Genomic DNA, 25,349 nt, shown 5'->3' with positions numbered 1-25,349 from the left:
GACCGGGCTTTTTAAAAAAAGTTTTTATTTAGAAAGTCTCAGTGTAAACAATTGTACTACTTTGATTTTATACAAGAAACTCATGAGCCAACGCTTGGGCTGCTACTCATGAGATTGTGCTTCACAACAGTTTTAAAAAACATTAATAAAGGCTTCCTTTAAGACAGATGTATACACATTTTATCTAATACATCTGCCAGACACTATTTAGCCCTCATTGTACACTTTCCATGCTTACACATCATTTTTAGTTTGAACAGAACCTGTGATCCTTGCCAGAAGGAGTAAGTTACTGATGTAAAGATAATTTTTACTATTACATATGGACACAAAACAACAGCTTGACTTAGAGCAAAGTGCTGACATATGTAATTCCCAGAGATGACAATGAATTTTGATGCATGAATGAGGGCAGAATTTAGCCCCTTAGAAGAAAAGATACAACTACATTAGCAAGTTAACGGTAGCTGCATTGTAAATTCTTTGGCTTTAATGTATTAGAACACCTCACACAATCAGGTCATCGTTCAAGGCAACGAAGCGTACGGTCCTCCCATTCAAAGGTAGCAACAGGAACATTTGGAAGCGCTCAAGAGGAACTGAATTGGTATTGTAGAAGAGTTTTGCTTCCATTTTAAGGAACAAGAAACACTTTTGAAGTATCAGTCTGCTTATTAAATAAACCATGAGTTCATCTGCTCCTGCTGCTTAAGTCAGATGAGTGGTTCTAGCAGTAAACTGGGGCAAGAGAAATATGGTACAGAAAATTGTTTGCAACCAGTTATTCCTAAATGTGTTAAAGAGGTAGACATCTCTTGGAAAATAATTAAGTGGTTGTTATGATAGCATCCTCTCCTCTCGTATTGAAGAGAAGTGTCTTGTATGAACTGTTATAAAATCCCCTATCTGCTATGGCATCAGTAATATTCAGGCACGCAGTAAAAGTACCACTATGGCTAGGGCCTCCCATAACTAAAGAAATATTAACAGGAAACAAGCAGCTAGTAGGTGCCTGGTATCTTCCAAAGGGGTGTGTTTTTTCTTTTTCAATCTCCCATTTCTTAACCAGCTGCTATATTAAGACATAGTTTTTAGCTTCAGTTGAAAAAGGCAACGTTTATTAGCAGAGCTGTGGCTTGCACCTTTCTAGTAATGGTGAACACTTTGCAAGCTGTACTTTGGTAGCAAGCCTTTACCCAAATTCAACCTGAAGACAAAAATAGTTTACCCAGTCCCTTAACTTGATTTTCCTCATCTATTTTAGGCTCAAAGGAAACCATTTATATCTCAACAGGGGAAAGCAGAAATACTGATGCTGAAAATACTCAATTTGCACAGTAACTACTTGTTACCAGTTTTCCTTAACAAACAATGGAAAAGTCAGTACAGTGTGGCTTTAAAACACACACACAAGGAAGATACCACAAGTCAGTACATTCAGTTTTCAAAAACAACAAAAAACCAATCCCACCATTTGAAAATCAATAGCATTAACTTGATTTAACTCTCCCCATTACTGTACAAGAACAGTCAGGGCTGAAGTATCCATGTGTGTTTTACAATTCATCCCTTGCCTGACGCAAAACAAACTTATGCAGTGTTTCAAGATCTCTGGCTCCATTGTGTTCACTGACTTTCTTCCCTCCTCGGAAAAGCAACAGTGTTGGATAACCATTCACCTTTAAGAGGGGGAACAAAAAACAAAATCATGTGTCTTCAGTAGCATCCTTACAACACCAGCAGCCACCCTAAAGCCTAGGGGCCAAACCCCAAACAGTATGCTTAGCAGTGCTTAACTTTAGGCCCTCTGCCACCAAGTGGGATGAACGGCCCTGTGTTAGGCACCCAGGCTCCCTGTAAATTGCTGGGGAGAGTTGGGTACCTAAAAAAAAGAACTGAACATACTAAGGCATTCAAATCCCTGCTCTGCTATCTCTATCTCCCAGGTGAGTGCCCTAACCATTGCAGTGGGTCTCTCTCTGTTGCCTGTTGAAGCTGTTCCACTTTATATAAGATATTTAAATATTCACTAGCACAGGGACATTCCTAACCACCAGGTAACCATCCCTCTGTTTTCCCCCCTTCACGACAAGAGTAACTTCTGGAGTGAGTGCAGTGACAGGATCACTGCACTCTACAGTGAACTGCCACCTGGGCAAATTACTGGAGACTTCAACCTGGGGTACAAATTATTTAAGATTATCCAATTAATTTTAAACCATCCACACTTACAGAAAATCTGTTGCAGACATTACGTTCGATGGTGCAATCTACTTTTGCTATTTTGACATCCGTCAAACCTGGAAATTGTTCTTTGGAGAGGTTCTCCCAAGTTGGAGCCAAGTTCTTACAGTGACCGCACCTAGAAACAGACAGACATGTGTTCAGCAGACATCTTCCAGTGTAGCAGCTTTGTTATGACATCCATAAAATGTGCTCTCTCCTACCTCCTTAATGATATGGGCCAAAATGACAATTATGTAAGTGGACAAGGTGGATTACTGGTGTATTTGAAATAAGCCAGATGATTTGAAAGCTAAAATAGTTTCTGGCTTTTATGTAGCCTCTTCTGGTACAGTATTGTGTGAAATAGTGCATTAACATCTCTCACCCACCAGAAGCTTGTGAAAGCAAACATGAAAAAGATCACGGAATATATTTAAATAAAGTTGCTTGTATCAAGCCACAAACTGAAATTGTTTAAAAGGTTACACTTCTAAAGTTTTAAATAAGCTACTGGGCACGTACAGTACATTAATTCTCTCCATCATGTCACTTCCCTTTCTCCCACCAAAGCTAACCCAAGACACTGATTGATTAGTCACTTCTCAAGGGGTGTGTCTATTTTTAAGTCATATTGCACAAAATTTATGACATAAAATGAGACTTCTGTTTTCCTGGCAAAAGTTTTTATCCCAACCCCACCCCCCTTTTAATAATGTAGCCTCCTGGCACTGTAAAATTCAAGTTCCTATATTAATGCTAATGAAAAATGCATAATGTTTCTCACACCCTGAACTCTGCAATAAGGGGACTCAAGTAGCTTAATGTATTTTCCATCTTAAATTTAACCTTCCTGAAAATTAAAAACAATCCTTCACACATTAGCTTTGTCCTCTTCTCCCCTACCATCCTCAGGCAAGTCACATAGCATTTGCTTCCATTGTTATTTTACCATTACTACTGTACGTATTGGCTAAATCTGGAAATAAGTAGTTTGTTTGCCTGTGATTGTTGCTCTCTACAGACAAACATAACATACTGGCCAGATTCTGATCTGCATTACACAGTTGTACATTTAGAGTAACTCCGTTCAAGTGAGACTTAGAGTGGACAGGTCCATGGATGATTTACACCACAATTATTAATTTGCAGTATCATAACATTAGAATGTGGGCCTACTAGATGTAGGTTTTTGAACTTTAATTCTATAGTTGCCTCCAAGAAATAAATCTGTAAAAAAGCACTTTAGAATTTAAAGATCTATGCATTTCTCATTTTGTTCTGCCTCAGTTGCACCTTAGGTTGGTGGTTACAGAAGCCCATGAGTATCTTAAGGCTTGATTCAGGCATCGACAAAGATGGTGACAAGTCTCTGCCAGAGTTTTCATTCTACAATTCAGAAAACAAGTAGATATTTGAACTCTTCTGTTAATATACACGGAGTGTAAAAGCATTACTGACCACGCACAAAAACAATTAAGACAAGATGGTCTCATACTTACTGTGCAACTTAATGTTAATATTTACCTAAAATAAACTGAAGGGCAAAAGTAGATCTCAACCTAATAGTGTTTGCTTAGCCAAACACAAATTAATCTACTTGGAAAGGGAAAAGGTCATTTATATACAATGAACTACAACTGTATACACAGGCATGATTTTTGAGCTAAGAATAGGATACCAACTACATGAATGTAGCAAACAGTTTCCTAAACTACAACTTTGTGATAACCAATCTATCCTCTCTGGCAGCAGCTAATAGGTTGCTTCTGTGTTTAATACACCCTTCCTCAATTGCCATCTGGCATTCTTCTGGAGTTTGCCTCATGTACCAGTACCCTTTTAGAATCCAGTGAGAAGAGGGGAAGGTATTTAAAGTTTAATTCTACTCTGAAAAGTAACTAAAAGGGCTTATTGGGATTCCACTTTTGTCTCTCAATTCTCTTTATATTGAGCTCAGAAAACTAATTCCCAGCCCTGCAAACTAAATCTGGGTTCTGAATCAAGCCAGATTCTTTCCTCCTTGTGCATTATAGCCTGTAAAAGGTTGTGTAGGCAAAATCTGGTCCTGTGCAACCACATCTGCCTTCAGTGGCACTGCACAGGTATAAAGTGAACAGCAGACAATTCCACTTATGATATATATTAAAGAGAATTCACCTCATTTCCTCTTAGCTGCATTGAGTCTACAGTGATGAGTAAAAAAGCAGTTAATTTTTGACAATGAAGTCAGCAAGTTATTTTACAGAACCCAAACTATGCGAAGAATCATCACTGTATAAAAATTACTGTACTGCTGTGGAAGCGTACAATCTGCTTTCAGACAGGAATCAAGAAAGTAGCAGCAGAGTATGCCGGGAACGAGCGCAGAAGGCAACAGAGCAAAGGCAAGCACTGTTTTTTAGTATACAAATATCAATATTAATACTGAATAGACATAAGAAGCTGATCTTTTGGGTAAGAAAAGCCATGACAAGTCTTCTAGCAGTTCTACTCTGATTTTACAATTTAATTTACCGTGTTTCTCTTCTTCCCCCAGAGTATCTCTCATGCATAATAGGGTAACATTAGTGGCCCTCTAGCAGAAGCCCCCCATCACTCTCAGCATGGCTCAGGGGTAGCTCTCACACATCGGAGTCAGTAGATTATGGATCCCACACCATGACTTGGGCTCACAGCCAGTGCTGAAATTGCAGTTTAAAAATAGGGAATGGTGCCATGCTGAGAGGCGTGATCACTCACTCTGCTAGGTACAAATTAAAAATTCCATGATACTTTTCGTAAATGGTAAGAATAGCATTTCCCCATCTCAAAATAAACCACAGTAAAATCTGAGATTGCTGAACATATTAAATTGTTGGTTGCATTTGCCTAGTACTGCTGCACTACATATGGCTAACTTACTGCTCTGAAATACTAGCACTTCAATACAAGTATAACAGTTTTCTATTCCATCACCCCTTCCTGTTCAATGCATCTTGGGGGTTAATCAGAGGATGTGTGAGGAAATTTGAATTACATTGTCTTCTGCACACAGTGACATTCAGCTTTTTCCATCTCTTCCAACACAGCCCACTAACAGATCGGGGTAGGAAGGAGAGCTAGCTGCCTGAGGCTCAATCTAGGTATGACTGAAGTTTGTGGAAGAAAGTAATGAAATTGTCACTCCTCTCGGGTGTGGGGAGCAATGATGTGTTTGTTACACAGGTTTGCAACATTGGGGTCTTGTTGCATGTACCAGCTGTGCTGGGCATTCCAGTAACAAGCAGATACCAAATATAAATTAATCATTTGGGAATTTTTCCACTGCATGCAGACTAGGGTTGCAAACTTTCTAATCGCACAAAACCAAACACCCAAGCCCGGCCTCTTCCCCTAGGTCCCATGCCCTTCCCCGAGGCCCCACCTGCACTCACTACGTTCCCCCTCCCTCAGTGACTCACTTTCTCCCACCCTCACTCACTTTCATTGGGCAAAAGGTTGGGGTGCACGAGAGGGTGGGCTCTAACTGGGGATGCGGGGCTCCAGGGTGGGGCCAGAAATGAGAGGTTTGGGGTGCAGGAGGGGGCTCCAGGCTGGGGAGTGGGGCCAAGGGATTCAGAATGCGGGAGGGGGTTGAGCTCCAGGCTGGGGCCAAGGGATTCAGAGTGCGGGAGGGGGTGAGGGCTCTGGGGTGGGGCTGGGGATGAGGGGTCTGGGGTGCAGGGGGGGCTGAGGGTTGGGATACAGGTTCTGGGTTGGGGGTGCAGGAGGCTGGCTCCGAGTTTGGGGGGGGGTCAGGGCTGGGCAGAGGGGGGTGGGATGCAGGCTTACCATGGGCAGCTCCCAGTCAGCAGGGCAGCGGGGCTAAGGCAGGCTCCCTGCCTGTCCTGACTCCACACTGATGGCCAGCAGGTCGGGCTCCTAGGCCAGCGGCACCCAGGAGGCTCTGCACACTGCTCTCACCTGCAGGCACTGCCGCCCCCCCCACCCCCCGCCCCAAGCGCCATTGGCTGCAGTTCCTGGCCAATGGGAATGTGAAGTCAGTGCTTAGGCAGGGACGGCCACGGGCTGCCCCTGCCCAAGCACTGATTTCACATTCCCATTGGCCAGGAACCGCAGCCAATAGAGCTGGGGGGGGGGGGGGGGGGCAGTGCCTGCAGGTGAGAGCAGTGTGCAGAGCCTCCTGGGTGCCCCTGGCCTAGGAGCCAGACCTGCTGGCCACTTCCAGTGCGCAGCGCAGCACCAGGACAGGTAGGGATTAGCCTGCCTTAGCCCTGCAGCACCGCCGACCAGATTTTTAACAGCCTGGTCAGCAGTGCTGACTGGAGCCACTAGGGTCCCTTTTCGACCTGGCATTCCGGTCAAAAACTGGACACCTGGCAGGCAACCCTAATGCAGACTTCACCACGGTCATCCATGCTGGTCACATCAAGGGTGGGTCACTGCAGCTAACATGCATTACATGCAACTTCACCTTAAGACCACCTGGAAATTGCAGCTAGTGCTTTGCATTCTGGTGACAAGATATTAAATAGGACTCCAGTAGTAGCACATTATACCTGTGCTCCATGGTCTGCACTGGTTTCAGAGTAGCAGCCGTGTCAGTCTGTATCCGCAAAAAGACAAGGAGGACTTGTGGCACCTTAGAGACTAACATTTATTTGAGCATAAGCTTTCGTGAGCTATAGCTCACTTCATCAGATGCACTGACTCCCAACTGATTTCCAGGTAAAGTTTCTAACCTCAGAAGTCCTAAACGGTTTGGGCCCTGCTCTGATGCAGAGAGCACCTCTCCCCTTGTGTGATTCCAAGAAAACTGAGATCACCAGAGGTGCTCAAGCAACAGCCAGTTTAAACCAAGTCAAGTCATCTTTAGGTGGTGAGTCTTCAAAGGAAATGTCACTTCCCTCCTTTCCCCTCATGTCTGCCGGTGCCTGGATTTGATTCTGGGTATGCAGCAAGGTGGGTTTTGCCAGTCTCTCTCAGGGGACAATAGATAGGAGAATTTTGCTGCCACTCTGCTTGTTTATAAATATTTACTTATTCAAGCTTTGTACACAAGTTAAGATTTAATGCATTTTATATATCTAAATAAAAATTATGTAGGAGCACAAAACTCACACCAAATAACGAATAAAAAGCTAAATACCAATAATTCAGGATAATTTATACAAAAACTACTTACCATGGAGCATAGAATTTAATAAATGTAACCCCTTTAGCAATGGTTTGGTCAAAGTCTTTTTCAGAGAGAGACAGGACTGTAGCCTGTCAAGAGAAACACAAGTCAAAATTGTATAAGAAGTCAGTTCTTTGAACTCCTGAAATATGTTAAAGAGAAACTCTCAAAACTGCTGCTGTCACTGCCAGATCTCTTCAATCAGATTAGCAGCGTATGCCACTGCCAACCCCCAAATGATGTTTTTCCCTTATATGCCAAGAAATTAAAATATTTCAAGGTCATTTTCACCCATTTGTTGAAAAATAGTGTACCCAAATATGTAACTTTGCAGTATCTGAAAGGCTAAGTGTCTAGCAGCTAATGAATCTTCAACTTCATTTTCATATGCTGTCATGCAACTTCCTATGGAATCACTGAGCTAACAATTAGTCTGAACAGTTAAAAAAACACTAATGTGTAAATTAAATGAGCTATCTAGGCCATTCTGATAATATCTTTAAAAGCTCTCCTACTGTGTTGTTACTCTATGTAAAGTAAATAGACTTGTCACCAGAAACAAACATTTGCATGTCAAGTGTAAAATGCAAAAAACACCGCATGAACACCAACAAGAATACCAACTAAGTATGTATTTCATACCAAAAAAAGGACATTTTATGTGCAGTTTAGTCATTTGAATGGACATAAAATTGAGTTCAGTCTACCAAATAAGGATTAAACTTCTGCTCTAAAAAATTGTGAGAGAGAGAGGGCGGGCTTCAAATGAAAGTTCAGATGAGAAGTCTGTGATGAATGACCAAATCTACTTTCTATAAAAGCCTCAAGTTACAACTGGGAATAAATGAAAGAGGGAACTGACACTACTACTTCTTATGCCAATAAAAAAGGATCTTTTACTTTAAGAGAACAAAAATCAAAGAGGAAAAGATATCAATAAGTTTAATTAAAAAACTTCTCTGTATTTCTCAGTTTTATATTAAAAGTCAAATCTAAAATGAAAAAGTCAATTCACTAAAGCCCTATCTTAGATAAAAAACTTAAATTCAACATTACAATATTAAAGATGTTGGTTAACAACATTTACAAAAAATATTGTTAGGTCATGAAACTATATGTAATTATTTTATTCAGACTGATTTTATCTGAAAATTAGATATTAAACTTTGATCTACTATAAATTACCAGAGGAACGAATAATCTCTCACATGTTTTTTAATTTTATACATCCATTACCATCCCATATTTTGTGGGCATAACAAACACCTCTTTTGCAAACCACAAATATTATAGAAACTGAACTTAGGCTGTACTTGTTGATGTTACAATTTCTCGATGATTGTATTTGCACATTAGTTGCAATAAAAACCAAAGATGAAAAGCAGAAGTGTGTGGGTTGGTTTTTTTTTTTTTTTTAAAGACAAAAACCTAAAGTGATGAAGTGTGACCACGTAGAGTACTATTGTTTTATTACCATTTGCTTGGCAATCTGCATAACTCCCTGTAGCTCCAACACACAATTAATGCAGTCATTCCAAACTCAAAACTTTTACTGTCATAATTTCCCACACTATCACATTCATATTTCCCTCCACAATTCTTGCTCTTCCCCCACCTTTTGTGGGATTTTTCCCCTCCATCCTTTCTTTCCCTATAAATACAGTATCATTGTTTTTCAGATGCTCACCTGTTCCTGCTGTCTCTTTCCTATTTCAGATCAGAATCCTGTTTGTGACAATCATCTCCACAACAACCAAATATGATGTCACAAGGATTCTGACTATGTGAAAGACACACAACATGCTAAATTTAGCAGACAAAAAAAAAAGTTTTTTTAAATTCTATCTGTAGATGGATATGCATGCAACCCTCTAAACAATTTACCGTGACTATAATGACATATGGGCAGTTTTGTTTTTTCCCCCCGAAGTTTTCCAGTGCATCAGGTTAGTAAAAGCATTAGAAAGGCTTAAGGTTCTATGTTCCTCAACAGCAACTACTAAAATGTCTAATACTAACTTTATTAAAAGCTTTGCATGCAAACATGTTTGGCAAGGTTTACAAAGTTATTGTTTACAGGTTACTAAGCTACCACTTTAGCCATCACAAACTTTATGATAAATGACAGGAAGTGGCAGTAGATCTGTTGGAATACAGATTTTTGATACAATTTTACAGCACAGTCCACTTACCTCATCATGAGTGGGTTCTGTAGGCTGTTGTGGAACTTCAGATGGCTTATCAGCTTCTGGGGCATTCTTGGCATTTTGTAGCTGAGAATCTACATATTCTTTTAATGAATCCAAATCCCTCTTTCCTTTATACTGGTCAGCCTACAATTAAACCATTTGTGAAAATACATATTGTTTGTTTAGCAAATAGAGTTTTCTGGGGTTTTGGATTTTATCTAAAGATAAACATGGTAAATATCTGTAATAGATCATGTAATACGCATATTCATAATAAGATGTTCTGTGATCTGTAAAGATATGTACAGGACTAAGTTTACTCCAAGGATTCAGAATTTGCCACGGAATCCTTCCCTTGTACTTTAGAACCTAAACTTTCATTTAAAAGAAAGATTCAAGATTTTAAAAAGTGGCTGTCTAGAGTAAAACATGGAGTTAGAAGCACTCAAAATCTTGGCCCCTCATTTCTAAAAGAAGTTAGCCCTTGTTTCTAGCTCTCAGGATCACAAAGATTCTCTTCAGTGTGTTAAACACAGTGTAAGAAAAAATACAGTAAACAATCAGATTTAGTCTCTATGCTTTAGTTTGATCTGTTGTCCGTGTGTTCTGTTGGTTAAATCGAGTGCTTCCTTTGACAAGTCTTCAGTTTTGGAATCTCAGATTCCAGTAAGTCCCAGAAGTCTTTGGGGTCAATTTCAGCCCCCTCAGGTGTAAGATGAGATGTACCTTAGATCTGAAATATCTTTTCAACATACTGTTTACAAACTTTCCTACACCTTCTGAGTGAGACAGACATGCCTCTTTAGTCATATCCTATGCCTTTGGAGAACACTACAGACTTCGTATCTTTGCCATTCATATCGCCCATGTCCAAATAGCTGTGACTGCTTCTGTCCCTCCCCGACACCCCCAGTCTAAACCAGGGAGCTCAAAGATCCCAAGAAGTCTGTACCTGCTCATTCTTATCCATTTCAGCAGGGCGGAGCTCTGCCCATTTTCTTCTCCTCCACCACCCTTGGAGATCTTACCTATCTCTTTCCAGTACTGATGACATGCCAAATTTCAATTATGAGGAGTAAGATGATGACAACGATGGTGACAATGCTCAACTGGCTGAAGCAGTTCCCCCCTTATTGAACAGTATCATGACCTTCCCATTGGACAACTATAAAATTTTCCAGGAGTTGCTGGGTCAAATGGTTGGAAGTTTTATTTCTGGATGTCACACTTGTCCAAAGAAACATCTTTCTGATTCTGAGGGGAGTCCAGCATGAGGGAATAGCAGGATGTTGATAAAGGCCAACTTGACCTTGCCAGATCCGTAGTTCCCCAGGGCAGTGGCTAAAAAGGAGACTCATTTTTACCCAGCATAACAGTAGAGTTTTTATTTTTTTTCTTCTCAGTTTCTGATTTTGGAAGCAGCTGAAAGGTCCAAGGGAATAGGAGCAACTTTATCTTCACTAATGGATAAGTAGTTCAAAAAATACTCATCTTGTCAGGAAAGCCTACTCTGAAGTGACCATAGCTCTTTGTAATGGCTATTAATGTGTGGTGCTCCTGATGAAATACATTATTATTTGGGGCCACCAACAGTCTCCTGGAACAACAACATAACGCATCTTGGAAATTGTTTTGGAAGGTCAGAATGTTCCCTGTGCTTAAGAGCCTTTGCTGTGTTGCTCTCTGCTGTTAAGGCTGAGGAGACAGCAGTCAGCTTAAATCACCATTCCCAACTGTAGTTCTCCCGCCAGAAGTTCAGAGTAGAAGTGAAAATTCTGCTACAGGCTTTCATGGCCACCTTGGTGACTATGCTCCACAAAGATTCACATCCTTACCCCAAACTTTTTACTTAAGGTGGCTGTAGGCTAATTTGCACTGCAACACAAACCTTCCAGTTTTCTTCCTAATACCAGTTACTTGGGGAAATAGATGCGTAAACTGGACACAGAGTGATAACTTATTTAGATACAATGACACCCATTGGAAAGTTATCGAGGCTGTTCACACTCTTTTGTGATAGTCCGGTAATGAATTACCTGAAAGACTTCAGAAATGGGTTATTCTTTGTGTTTAGACTTGTTGCAGTTGAGTTGATGTCTTCCTAAATAACAAGTTTAGAGCTCATTCCACTAGCTCTAAGGCAGATTAATTTAATAGACTACGTAAGCATGACTTAATTTGTAAAGTTAGCACTTTCAGCTCTATTCATATGCAGCACTATTCTCAATCTTACTCCAATGCTTGAAAGCAGTTCTGTGATTCTTGTTTAATTAGTCCCCCTTTAGAGTTACTTCTGGTAAATCTCCCAAATGTGAAGATCTTCAGAGGCAATTCTCTTAGAAGGAAAATATTACTTACAGTAATGCTTATTTGGTGTTGTTCAAATATATTGCCTCTGCAGATCTGCACTCCTCATTTCCCTAACCTCTTCAGAGTCCTTCGCAACTGGAGCCACAGGATTCTTATAACCTCACTTCAAATGTTCAGACTTGTGAACTCAACAGGCACTGCTCTGAGCTGATGGCTCCAGGGCCATGCAATACCCATGAATGTGAATCTGGAGAGGCAACATCAGGGGCGAGGGGGAGATTCTATTTTGTCTATTTCATCTATATTTCTAGACACTTTTACATGTAAGGATAAAGTTGGAAGATGAAAATATACCCAGAGCTCTCTCATAAGTTAGTATGTTTTGAGATATCTATCCCTGGTTTATGAACAATGTATGGTTTTTGGTTATTTGCAGACCAGGATGCACAACTATGTTAGATGTTTTATTTGTGGCACAAATGAAAGCAGTCACCACCCCATCCCAGACACTGCCCCATTCATATTGTCCATCTTTACATCTCTTATAAAGAGGCTTTAAAATATATTCAAATAAGCCAACTTCTCCCAACATGCAAGAACATTCTACAAGCCTGCTTTTCTTCACAGAGGAAGAAAGGGTTTGACCTTGTACTGTATTTGCAGCCTTACCTTTTCACCATTCCTAAACCAGAGGAGGGTGGGATATCCACGAACTTGGTTTTCAGAACAGACTTCATAATGCTGTGTACAGTCAACCTAAAGTTTACAATAGTTATAATCATTCACTCATATGGAATAAAAGCCATCCTGTTCCAAACACAGCATCATACCCTTTATATTTCATATCTCATAATATGTATCTACAGAGAAATGCAAGGTCTGTCAGAAGCTAACTGGAATAATTTACAAGTCTTGTCTTGAAAGCCATTTAAGTATGTGTTCCAAATCTCTCTCAAGCTGTTCAGGGAAAGTAGAGGTAGAAGCAGAAAAGAACAAAGGAACTGAGATTTAATATGCTAGTTAAAACAAGTATTCAGTATTCGCAGAGTGAAAAAAATTACAACCTGGGCAGGAGGGCACCCAATATTCATATGTTAAGAGTTTGAAACCTAAATTTTCAGTACAAGGATTGTACTGGTCTGTTTTATTATTTTGTTTATTTTTTAAATCATATAGGAGTACTCTGAAATCAGAAATCAAACAGCTAGTAACTTGACTTCAGTACAAGGGAAATTCCAAATGCTGAGCAACTGGAATTCAAATTAGATTCTAATGTTGCCACAAGCCAATTTGTAAGGACAGAGATTACATCTACACAGGGATAAAAGATCTGCAGTACAGCTGTGGATGGCCCAGGTCAACTGCCTTGGGCTTGTGGGGCTAAATATTGCTGTGTAGACATTTGGACTTCGGCTGGAGGCCGAGCTCTGGGACCCTCCCCCTCACAGGGTCCCAGAGCTCAGGCTCCAGCCCAAGCCCATATGTCTACACAGCAATTTTTTTAGCCCCAGAGCCAAAGCAGTAGTCTGAGCCAGCTGACCTGGGATAGCAATTTTTTTTTTTTTAATACCTGTGTAGGCATACCCTAATTTACAAATCTGATTAATAAGCAAATAAATAATCTACATGTCACATGCATGGTTTCAGCATCTGCTTGAGACAGCACTTAGATTTTTAAAGTTAACATTCGGAATTCTTTGCCACAGATCACTGAAGTGAGGACAAGTAAACAGACTACAGGCACAAAGTAAAAGGTGCTACTGACATTCACCTGGATTACATGAAGGTCATGTTTCCTGCCTACTTAGGGAATCACAGTCTAAGCCAAAACAAGTTTCCAATAGTTTCATGGTACCCTGTTACACAAAACTAGGTAGAGATTGAGACAAGACTAACTGCCTTTATTAGGAAAAAAATGCTAAAACATGCAAGATAGAACACTGGATAAAACAGGACTTTTGAAAACAATGGACTTATAACTCTCTCCATGAAGAAAGACTGGGTAATACTGTAGTAAGAACATACTTAAACCAAGCAATAACTGCACCAGATAGCTCATGCAAACATTCCAGATGCTCAAAAAGTAATCATTGTTTAATACAGATAGTATCAAAGGACAAAAATCCTCTGGTACTTTATTCTGAGCAATCTCAAATGTGTTGCCAGATTTCAAAACATTTAAATTTCTCAATAGACTCACTCTGATCTACGCCATAAGAGAAGTTTACTCTTACAGCGAAAAAGAACTTTCCAAGAGCTTTTCACGTAAGAAGGCTAACTTATCACCAGTGACAACCCAAAGTGCTACTAAGCTAGAGAAAGGAGAGACTGCAGCTTGTCATTAACAGTTTTACTTAGAAGTTAATGGCAGCAGTCTTTAAATACCAAGTTAATACCTTTGAAGGTTTAAGAGTTTAAAAAAGTTAGCCTCTATACATTTAGCATCATCAGAGAACACTGAGGGATTCAGATTGTTAGCCACCAGCATGACTTCAGCATGGGTCAGCAAATAAAGTGAGTAACTGCAGTTGCCAGACCACCTGCATACCTCTGCATAGAAGTCACTTCAGGAACAAATAATAAGCTCCCATGGTAAATACACCACAGAATCTGGTTATCATCCCTAAGGGAAATAGTAAAGCAGGACAAGATATCAGTTTTTAAGACAGAAGTCTCCCAGAAGTTTAAACTAATTTTTTTGGGGGGTGGGGTATGGGTGGGAGGAGGATATGAATAATGAGAAACAACCCATCATTAATGCCTTTATTGGGTCTAAAATTTACAAAAAGTTATACAGCTGTATACAGTATATTGGAAGAGGAAGAGTAATTTTTACTACGGAAAAAGTCTTGAAATTTATGAAGCCCTGGCAACAGACAAGGGCAATGCAATACAAAAATCAAAACTGAAAATATTCCTCTCATCATCTACTGTATTCGCCCTCTCTGTTTGTTCATACCTCTGAAACACAGTAATCTGGGTACAGACAAGTTTCTGGCACGCCCTTATTTACAATTAATAGGTCTTGTCAATTCAGCGTTGGCCATCTCGTCAGGATAAATAAAATATTTGGGTCCATGTGGCATATCAGAGAAATAGCCAGCTCAAAATTAAAATGGGATCTGTGAAGGTGAAATGATTTATCAAATGGTATACAAAACAGAGTAAATAAAGTTTGGCTTACAGACTATAGGATGAGTAGCGTGCTACTTGATTAATATAAAGGAGGTATATTTACAGTTTAACAAGAGCTTTCAACCTACCTTGCCAATCTTGACAGTTTCAGAATGTTCAAGAACTGAAGCCAGCTGTTCCCAAGTTGGAGCCAAAGCCTTGCAGTGGCCACACCAAGGGGCAAAGAATTTGATAAAGTGATTACCTTTAAAAGAAAGAAAGAAAAAAAAGCCTTAATTCATATGTACCTGAAACAGTAGCTGTCATTAAAGAGTAGCTATTTACCACCAATTATAAATGTATCATGGTATTTCCCGGCTTAAGTACAGGTAATTCTGAAAATAGAATAGTAAAAATAAAATAGTGTGGTGCAGTAAACATTAATTTTTAAATGATATCCATTGTACAGTACTTCACTTATATTTACAGTTAGTTTGAAATGTCACAAACTAAACATGGCCACGAATATTTCAGGAACTCGTTTTTCAATGTCATATCCAAGCACATCAGTGCATAATTCATGTCTTTCATCCATCCATCCATCTTCACAAAAACCACCTCCAAAGTTAGATATTTATTAAAAGCATAATTTTCATCTAACCATTTGCTAAACTTTCTTATTCTAACAAGAATTCACGTGGGTCAGCTACGCTGCTGAAGAGTGGAAAACAGTAGAAGAAAAAAGTAAACAGCATAATTTAAAGAGAAACTTCGAACACTGAATACATTTCTAAATAAAGACGTGATGGGAATTCAATTGCTATAAAACTCTTTATTTGAATTAACTCTCCTCTTTTCCTTGCATTGCTCCTCTGTCATCTTCATGTTTGTGTTTATCTAAGTTAAAATTGCAAGCTCTTTGGGACAAGGACTTTTTAAATCTTTGTCATGTAATCCTAGTAGATAGGGTCCAATGGGAACAAAACCTAAGGGATAAAGGAGTTCAGGAGAGCTGGCAGTTTCTCAAGGAGACAATATTAAACGCCAAGGTGCCAACTATCCCAATGCAAAGAAATATAGGATGAATAGTAAGAGGCCAACATGGCTCCATCAGGAGCTCCTTAATGACCTGAAAATCAAAAAAGAATCCCACAAAGAGGTGAAAAATGGACAAATTACTACGGAAGAGTACAGAAGAATAGCACAAGCATGTAGGAACAAAATCAGAAAGGCTAAGGCACAAAATTAGTTGCACCTAATAAGGGACATAAAAGGTAGTAACAAATGGAACTTTAAGTATATTAGGAGCAAGAGAAAGATGAAGGAAAGTGTAGGTCCTCCACTCAGCAGGGAAGGAAAGGCTAATAATTAATGATATCAAGAAGACTAAGCTATTTAATGCCTATTTCACTAAAAAAAGTTAATAGCGACCAGATACTCAACACGATTAATATTAAAAAATGGTGGAAGGAACACAAGTCAAAATGGGGAAAGAATAGGTTACAAACTATTTAGATAAACAGAACTGGAGAAAGGCAAACATATTCCTATCGTTAAAAAGGGGAAAAAAAGAGGACTTGGGGAATTACTGACCAGGCAGCCTAACTTTGACACCTGGAAAGATGCTGGAAAAAAATCAACAATCAATTAGTAAGCACCTAAAAGATACGAGGAATAACTAGAATTATAAGTAATAGCAAACATGGATTTGCATTAACAAATCATTTAGGCACTTAAGAGTCTAAATCCCATTGGCTGTTGATGGGATTTAGACTCCTAAGTGCCTAGATCCCTTCTGAAAATGATATTTAAGCTCCTAAATCAATTAGGCATTGTGACAGCAAAGCAATGCCTACATAACTTTAAAAAACTGGGCCTAAGTAGTTTAGGCTATGTCTACACTAGCACTTACTGTGGTATAACTTATGTAGCTCATGGGTGTGAAAAAGCCACCCCCATGAGCAACATAAGTTACACTGACCTAAGCGTCTCGCTGACATAGCTACGCCGCTCATGGGACTGGAGCAATAAAGCCGATGGGAGAGCTCTCTCCCGTCGGCTGGGAGAGCTTACAGTGGCATTGTTGCAGCTCGTCCGCTGTAAACTCTCTAGTGTAGATGTAGCAGTCAAGTCAGAAGCACTCTACCAACATCAAGGCAACGCCATATTAACACAAAATAGAAAGGAACTAAATACAGAGAAAAGAATGTCAAATGCTTTTAATGCAAGGACATAGAAAAAGTATAGTCACTGGAGAAACGAAAGTATGGAAACCTCTTATAAAAATTAAGTCTTTTTCACTGCTTCCCCCATCCTCCCTCACCCCCCGCAAATATTCTTAACAGAACTTCACTATAAATGGAGATTCACTGTAGGCAGGTTCTACTGTAATTCCATTCCAGTTTAAATGTTTGAAAGAAAACTTGAGAGGCAGAAGGAAAGATTGATGAAAATAAGATTTACTGGTACAACTTTCTGTCTGGGATTGTTGCCTTTTTCATATTTTTACTCTATAGTCGAGTTTCTTAACCAGGAACCATATAAACAAAGATCTAAAAAGTAAGGTATCCTAATGACTCAGTCCAGCCTTTTATCTCCAATGAACCTCTGATTTGGCAAGTGCAGCAAATGTGCCCACCACTTATCTCTGCCCCCGATCTCTCTTTTGTGGTCCATCAGCCACAAATAACTTGACATTTCACACCACTCTGTGTTGTCCCCACAAAATGAGGAACAAGTGAAAGCTTCAATGTGCTTTAGTGTTTTAAAAAGGGATGAGAAATCGCACGCAAAAAACAATGCCATTACTGTGAGGCATATTTCAATCCTTACTGGAAAACTATTAACTTATATTTTTGGTCCAGACAATAGGAGAGTTTAATTAGTATGTGGTTTCCAAGCTGAAACATTAGAGTTTTTAAAGTTTATTAAGTTGACGTTTCTCATTTAGAATAGGTAGCTAATGCAATGATGATGTAGATTATACAATCAGAATTATTAATTTTTTAAATTCCAAATATGCATCCAACAACAACAAAATTGTATGGTGTATGCACAATGTTAGATATACAAAACTATAGAAAAAGATTATGTAGTTTGCAAAACAGAGCACTTGAAAGTTAGGAAATGCCAAATTTAAGAGTTGCCCATGCAACCTTAATTCTGCCCCCTTATGTGTCTACCCTCTGCACTGAAAGAGACAGGCATCCAATGAAAAAAAGACCATGTGATCATATAACTAAAAACGGTCTTATAATGCATACGTACCAGAAGGCAATCTCCTCACTTTCAAATACTGGACTTTGTATAAAAAAAAAAGGCCAAAAAAATTTAGGTTACAATTTCTTAGGTTTTTGAAATCGATTTGAATCCAGAACCTTTAGCACTGCATCACAGACTTCTATCACTTGAACTATGGAAATAACTGCATTACTTAGCAACAGAGGAAGGCTATTATCCCCAAGTGGGGCACGGGGTTCAGGGTGTGCTGTGTCCAAGGGATGACTGAGGGGAGCCCAGTCTCCAAACCGTGGAGTTGGGGGAGTGCCTGACCCATGTGATAGTCCCAGAGGGCAGGGATGGACCACGGGGGCAATGGGCTGTATCGAGGAGGGGGAGGTCTGACCTAGCTCTCCTTCCATGACCCCCACTTGAATGCTACCTGAACGGAATTCCATGGATTAAGAAAAGTTACGTCTCTAGCCCCAGGGTGTTGTTCGTGTTGAATTTCAAAGGTCTGTTCCAAACAATGGAGGTGCTAGATAGTTTCGTAAAGTTACAAGAATCTTTTATAATTGGAAGTATTATGCAACCTCAATATAGAGAGCGCTAAAATCTCTGAAGATTCCATCCTCACTGATCATATCGCAGCTCTTACATGTGACTGGACTCCGCATACATCATCCACTGAGCATGCTCTAGCACAGGGCAATGGCGCACAGAATAAACTTTCCCTATAATGACTGCTCTGGGCCAGGGTAGTGGCAGGCACTAGAACTGAAAGCTGGGAACCTGCCTTTCCTGTGGTCCCAATGACTCAACCCTGCTGGCACCTAACCAGTGTAGGAAAGGAAGCCTTCTGATTTGAATGCAGATTGGACAAAAACTGGACCAGGGTGGAGGGAAAGGAGTAGACTTGCACAAAGAGTCTGGAAAGAGTGGCACGGGGGGGTGCGGGGGGCACGGTGTTATGACTGGAAGCTGGAGGGGAGACTGAGACCAGCTGGGCAAGGAGACAGGGAGCCAGTAAGGGAAACGTGGGGTGGAGACCCTGGGAGCTGGTGAGGGAAACTGGAGACGGGGGAGACTGGGAACTACTTGGCTAGGCAAGGGAACACTGAGATGGGATGAGGGCTGTGGTGCGTGGGGAGAGCTGGGGCTTGCTGAACCAAGATACTGAGACAAAAAGCCAGGAATGAAATAGAGAGAGAGAGAGATTGGAGGGGGAGCCTAGGAAGGGAGAGTGGAACTCAGAGCTAACTGAAGGGGAGGGGGCCAAGGAGAGACAGACTGGACAAAAAGCTGGGAGGTGGGACTGCTTAAGCAAGAAGAAGGGGGGACACTGGGAACCTGACAGCAAATAGAGAGAGGGGAAACTAGGACTGATTAGGCAAGGAGAATGAGACTGGAATGAGAAGCAGAGGCTACGTAGGGAAGAATGGAATTGGCATAAGAAGCCTGAGCTGGGGAGAGACAGGAGTGGGGTAGGGCCAGATTAGAGGAGACGGGGAAGAAGAGGTCAAGCTTGCCAGAAATGGGCAAAAGGGTCTGTGCCCACTAGAGAACTTTCCCCTTCAGGGCCAAGAATGGAACCCAAGATTCCTGAGTCTCACTATTCCTCTGTGGTCAGCCAATATCTGTGAAACCCACTGGCAAAGAGCATGTCTCATCCCCTTTTAATGCTGGGCCACATATAAGATGACAATCTACTACTGCTATCAGTTACTCTGTTATCTCAAGTTGCAGGAGTCTCTGTGGTGGATCTAAATATTACAACTCTACCAACGAACCATGAGAGTGTCAATATAATCCCATGATGGAATTTCTGTTTTTTTCAGTTTGCTTTTTTTAAATCCTAGGAAATTATACACACAAAACCTATTAAAAGAATGTTAAGGTGCAAAGTCAACCACTAAAAAAAATCAGAAAATCGCAGAATTAAGGTTGCCAGTGCAACCTTAATTCACCCCTCATGCGTGTAGGCATTATGATACAGTTTTAATTACTTGATCACATACTATTTTTTCACAGAATGCTTGTCTCATTCAATGCACAGGATATACTTGCTCTAGGGATGAATTAGGGTTGTGGAGTAAAAGAGGCTGCTGTGCAGGACCTCTGCTTCATTCATAGCAGAAGCTGAAATATATATATACTGTGTAGAATATGTACAGATAAATTAATGCTTGTGAAGCACTCAGATACTATAGTGATGAGCACCATACAAGAGCCCATAAGGAAATAAATAATTGTATTTCCATAGAAGAGTTTGAATAACATACAGTAAATAAAGCCTAGACTCACACACTGAACCATGAGCATAAAACAAAATAGTGCAGGGTGGCTCATTAATTGAGCACTGTCCATCCTGTGTACTAAATGAAGATGGGATCCTGTGGGGGGAAAAAATGGTATGCAATCACGTAATTGAAGACTATTGTAATGTATACGCAACTAGGGGATGAATTTAAGATTGCTTGTGCAACCTTAATACTGCGATTTCCTAACTTTTGAGTGTTTGACTTCACAACCCTAATGTCTTTAATATATTTATTGCGTGTAATAAGTAATAACACTGATTTTTTTTTTGTAAGTTTCTTTCTACTTGTTACGGATTTTTGGGTAAGAAGATGGGAGAAAAATACTTTTAAAGACTAACCCACCATTTCTCTAATATGCCTCACAAGATCAAGCAAATATTGCAGGCTTCTCACTAATTAGATCTAAATATTTGTACCAATCACAGCTGCAAGAAAATAATTAAATTACCTTCTGCTATATGCATCTTGAAATTGGCTGCTGAGAGATCATGCATTCCCTGTTTAGGTTCCGGAAGTTTTGGTGGTTGCAGATCAGATTCTTGCTCCTATTAAAAAGAAACAAAGTAATTACTATTTCTGTCTTATGCAAAAGATGTACACTATCTTACATAGTGGGCCATGTATAATGCTTCCATGTGGCAGTGTAAATGAAGACAATCCCCATTTGTCAATTTTCCAATTCCCCAAAATATTTCCTACTCCATCTTTATTCTGTATCAAGGTCTGTGTAAAGTGGACACTAATAAGCAGTTATTTGTAACTGACATTATATTATACAGAAAGCAACTATCTCAGTTACTGGTCAAACTGCATCTGGTCTTTCCTCCTGGTGATCCACCATCCTGGTCTCTTCAAGTGTACCTTCCTTTCCCCTCAAACTTCCAACAGTCACCTGACCTGGGGGAGAACCACAGGATTCTCCCTCTCTCAAATTGGGCCCTGGCTGCAGTTCCCAGTATATCAAATGTGATCACCTCAGCAGGTCTGACTTGGGCTCAGACCCTGCAGTTCTGTTCCCTTCTGGGCACAATAAGAGTGGCAGTCAGCTTCTTTAAAGCAAAGTATTATTTATACAGAACCAAAAGCATATTGTTTTTAAGATATGTTTTCTCTGATAAGCCAGCCTATACGTATGCCTGTTTTCCCCTAAGGCTTACCATTACCTGGATATGAGAAGGTCCATCTCCTTCAGACTCCTGCACAGAGACTGCCTTTCACTTGTCTCTCTGTCAGAGCTCACCTACAATCGACTCTCAACCCCCTCTTCTCCTGAAAAGTCCCTTTTAACTGTTTGCTGTACTTTTGCTCTGTAGCTCCCAGTCTGGCAAGAAAGGAGGGTCACTTCAGACTGGACCCTGGAAGTATGCCATATAGTCTTGTAATTCCCATCCCAAGTGTCTGGATGTAGGTTGCTCATTTGGACATCCATTGCACTGCCTTTCTGTTTGTTCTTCCCACAGTCCCTTATTAAGCTACATCAACAACTAGCTTAACACAGGAAAGATTTACAATTGAATATACAATAATTCCCCCTTGAGTGACCAGATCACATACAGCCCTTATAAAACTGTAACATCTCAATCTTCTTAGATTATTACACAATAGCTCCTACACTATTTACAAAACACTACTACTAGGGCTACATGTTTGTCATGGCAGGACAAAAAGTCACAATGTGATTTTCCCATCTGTCTGTGACTAATTTGTGTATCCAGGACTCACCCCGCTATGGAGGCTCCTGTCCCACGTGGCTAGGCCTGGCTCTCTGCATCAGGCATTGCAACCAGATGTATGGATCACAACACCACTCAGGTTTGACTCCCTACGTCATGACGGGGACAGACCAAACATGAATGGAACTGGAACCATGCCCACATGGTCACAACACACAGAGCAGGGAGTTAGGCCCAGCCCCAAAGGAGCTGCCATTGCCCATGCCTGAGGTGAGTGCAGGCTTCCTCTCAACCCTGGGACCTAGTCCCACAGGATACAGGAGCTGCCTGTGCCTGGGATGAGAGTGCAGGGCAGGCTTTCTCTCCAGCCCCAACCTTACCCCTCACTCCTTTGACCTTGTCTCTGTACCAGGTTGGGATTAGGGTTGTGGTACGGGGGCAAAGGGTGCAGATGTGGGTAGTCACTTGTCAGGGCTTCTTTTTAATTAAAAAATAATAATAATAAAAAAAAAATCACAGAGCAGTCACCAAACCAGTGACTTTCACTAAGATTACCGTGACTTTTTGATTTTTAAAAAAATGCAGTGACAAATCTGCAGCCCTAATTATCAGATATCAGGCCCACTCCTGTCACAGAAACCACATGTGCCATCACACAAGTTTATGAGGTCTTTCAGCTATCTATAAATGACAAGCTATTCAAGACTCCACTTTGAGAACTCTTTCCCAGTCCCACACAACCACCAATATTAGAAAAGAAGCAAACTAGAATTTAGTCATCTTGTAACTAAATTGCAATAGTCACAAACATTAAGTCAGTCACTTAACAGAAAAAAGACTATTTTCTAGGAACTAGATCAGAGCTGGAAAAAACATTACTAGAAACTACACTGCTAAAACTTCTTTGCATTTGATGTTTCAATTTTTAAAAGATACATTAATATGGATCTTGTTTAAGCATAACTGTGTATTTTAATCCACTGAGCTCAGCAATCATTGTGGCTTTGTCTTGACTAGGAAAAGTCGTTAAGTTTACACCAGGATCATCTAATATGCCAGATGAGCCAGACCTAAACTCAAGCCTTTTCCTTGCGTAGATATAGGGTAGCACTTTGTAACTTGATTTTGCTGGTTGAGTTGTAGCCTTAACTAAACTACAGCATGACCAGCTAATAATTGTTGCCCTGCATCTTCATTAGGAAAAAGGTTATTTATGCTGGACTTACCTAGCGTGTATTAGCTAAACCACTTTTCCTAGTCAAGACAAAATAATTGTGGCCTATACTTGTCAACTGAACGTGTACCAGGAAATCCCATCTTAAATGTCAAGAGGCTAATATTTCCTTGAAATAAGATTATGAATTTTGGTTTTAAATACAGGAAACAAAGGGCAAGTCAAAGGATGCCAGTTTTAATTATGGGTTTGACTGCTATTTGGCCATTGTTCCAGTTTATCATCATCCAATTTTTATTCTTACGAGGTTTTCCTCGTGGAAAGCAAAACCTAACCCCTATAGTGGCAAGAAATCAGTCTGACTCTGGAAGAAGGGAATATTTCCTGTTCACTTACAGCTGGTTCCTCATTTAGTGTCTGCAACATCCAGCTTTCCAGTGCCTGGAAGTCTCTAGGACCCTGGTATTTCACAGGTTCTTGGCCTGGTTTAAGCAGCTTTAGGCTGAAACATTAAAACAGTACAAAGAGGTAAGGCAAAACTTTTCAAATAGATACAAACAAGAAACATTATCTGGAAATAAATGAACTTTTTTCTGATATCATAACTGAGCTCAGAGCATACTCAGTCCTCAAGCCTATCACTAAAATCACACATTCCTTTGATTTCCATGATGCAGAACTGGGCCCTGTAACTAACCAGAACTCTGTTCTTCTCCTTTAAACTTAGTACAGATAGAAATACCATATTTTGCGTTAACATTCCAAGATGTCCTTAATTAACATGCAATTGTGAATAAAATGCTAGAAAGAATAATTCAGAGGTTAATCCCTGTTTATGCTTGTGAATCCTATTTTTCAGTTTGCCAAAAAAGCATCAGTTAATTTCTTTCAGTATGCACAAAAACAAAAAGTTTATTTTTCAGGAATTTATCTTCACTTTTTTGTTCCATGCCAAATATGAATGTCCTTGATCAGATGCCACTTCTCATGCTGTATTAAACTAATTAAAAGTAGCTTAAAGTAGATGAATAAGGTGAGAAAATAGGTGGATAGTTGCAAAGACAGTCTTTCTGATTATATAAACACATACTTGCTGTAAAATCTGTTTAACAAAATACCTAAATCCTTTCCCATTACATATATGTCTAACTTAAAATTGGAAATCATATTTGTTTAAATACTGGAATTTTAAAGGGATACCATCAAATTGAGATGGTCTTTTTATTTAAATTTATTTATTTTTAAATTTTAAAGAGTGAGTTAAAATTCATTTCAGTTACTACATCTGCCCTTGACTTCCCTTGCTAATTTCTGTGGTTTTACAACCACATTTTTCTAAAAGTTTCTCTCCTGTTTTTCTATTCAGTGCCCTTGCAACGTAAAAAAATTACTATGCAAAAGTGTTTTCAAAAGCACAATGCATAAAAATTAAAATAAGAAAAAATCTTCCCTTTATTGCTCTTACAATAGTAGGTTAAAAAACATTCAGAAAGGTGTGTGGTTTTTAAGTTGATATTGTCCCTTTAAGAAGTCAACAAAAAATAAAGAAAAGAATTATGAAATCTGAATTGCTTATCATCTCTCCCTTTCATACATCTTCTGATAACAGTCTGGAGTAGAACCTAACAGAAATCAAGAAGTTAGCTTAAATGATCCTATAGGCATAGTAGCATCTCTATTATTTTATTAAGATGAGGTTCAGTTTTCCCCCCCACTTAGATCTGTATATCCAATTTCTTTGTTTTGTATGAAAACAACAGCATACCTTCCTCCCCAACTGTACAGTATACAACCAATATGTAAAAGCAGCAAAGAGTCCTGTGGCACCTTATAGACTAACAGACGTATTGGAGCATAAGCTTTCGTGGGTGAATACTCACTTCGTCGGATGCATGTAGTGGAAATTTCCAGAGGCAGGTATAAATATGCAAGCAAGACCTTACACCTTATCAGTGCCTTTTAACA

General features: G+C 39.8%; 1 protein-coding gene across 1 annotated transcript; it reads right to left on the bottom strand.

Annotated features, from left to right (window-relative positions):
- Positions 1 to 13: 13 nt before the first annotated feature.
- On the bottom strand, positions 14 to 23,894 carry TXNDC5 (thioredoxin domain containing 5; the record flags this gene model as incomplete). The annotated part of the gene is made up of 8 exons (XM_037891537.2): positions 14 to 1,679; positions 2,233 to 2,362; positions 7,391 to 7,473; positions 9,577 to 9,717; positions 12,553 to 12,639; positions 15,147 to 15,262; positions 20,986 to 21,082; positions 23,781 to 23,894. Coding segments are annotated over 8 exons (891 nt in total), but the record flags the coding sequence as incomplete, so codon positions are not given.
- Positions 23,895 to 25,349: the final 1,455 nt, after the last annotated feature.

Source organism: Chelonia mydas, chromosome 2 (genome assembly GCF_015237465.2).
Source record: "Chelonia mydas isolate rCheMyd1 chromosome 2, rCheMyd1.pri.v2, whole genome shotgun sequence".
NCBI classification, from domain to species: Eukaryota; Metazoa; Chordata; order Testudines; family Cheloniidae; genus Chelonia; species Chelonia mydas.
The sequence above is the reverse complement of the archived record's forward strand: the minus strand, read 5'-3'. Positions and strand labels throughout refer to the sequence as shown.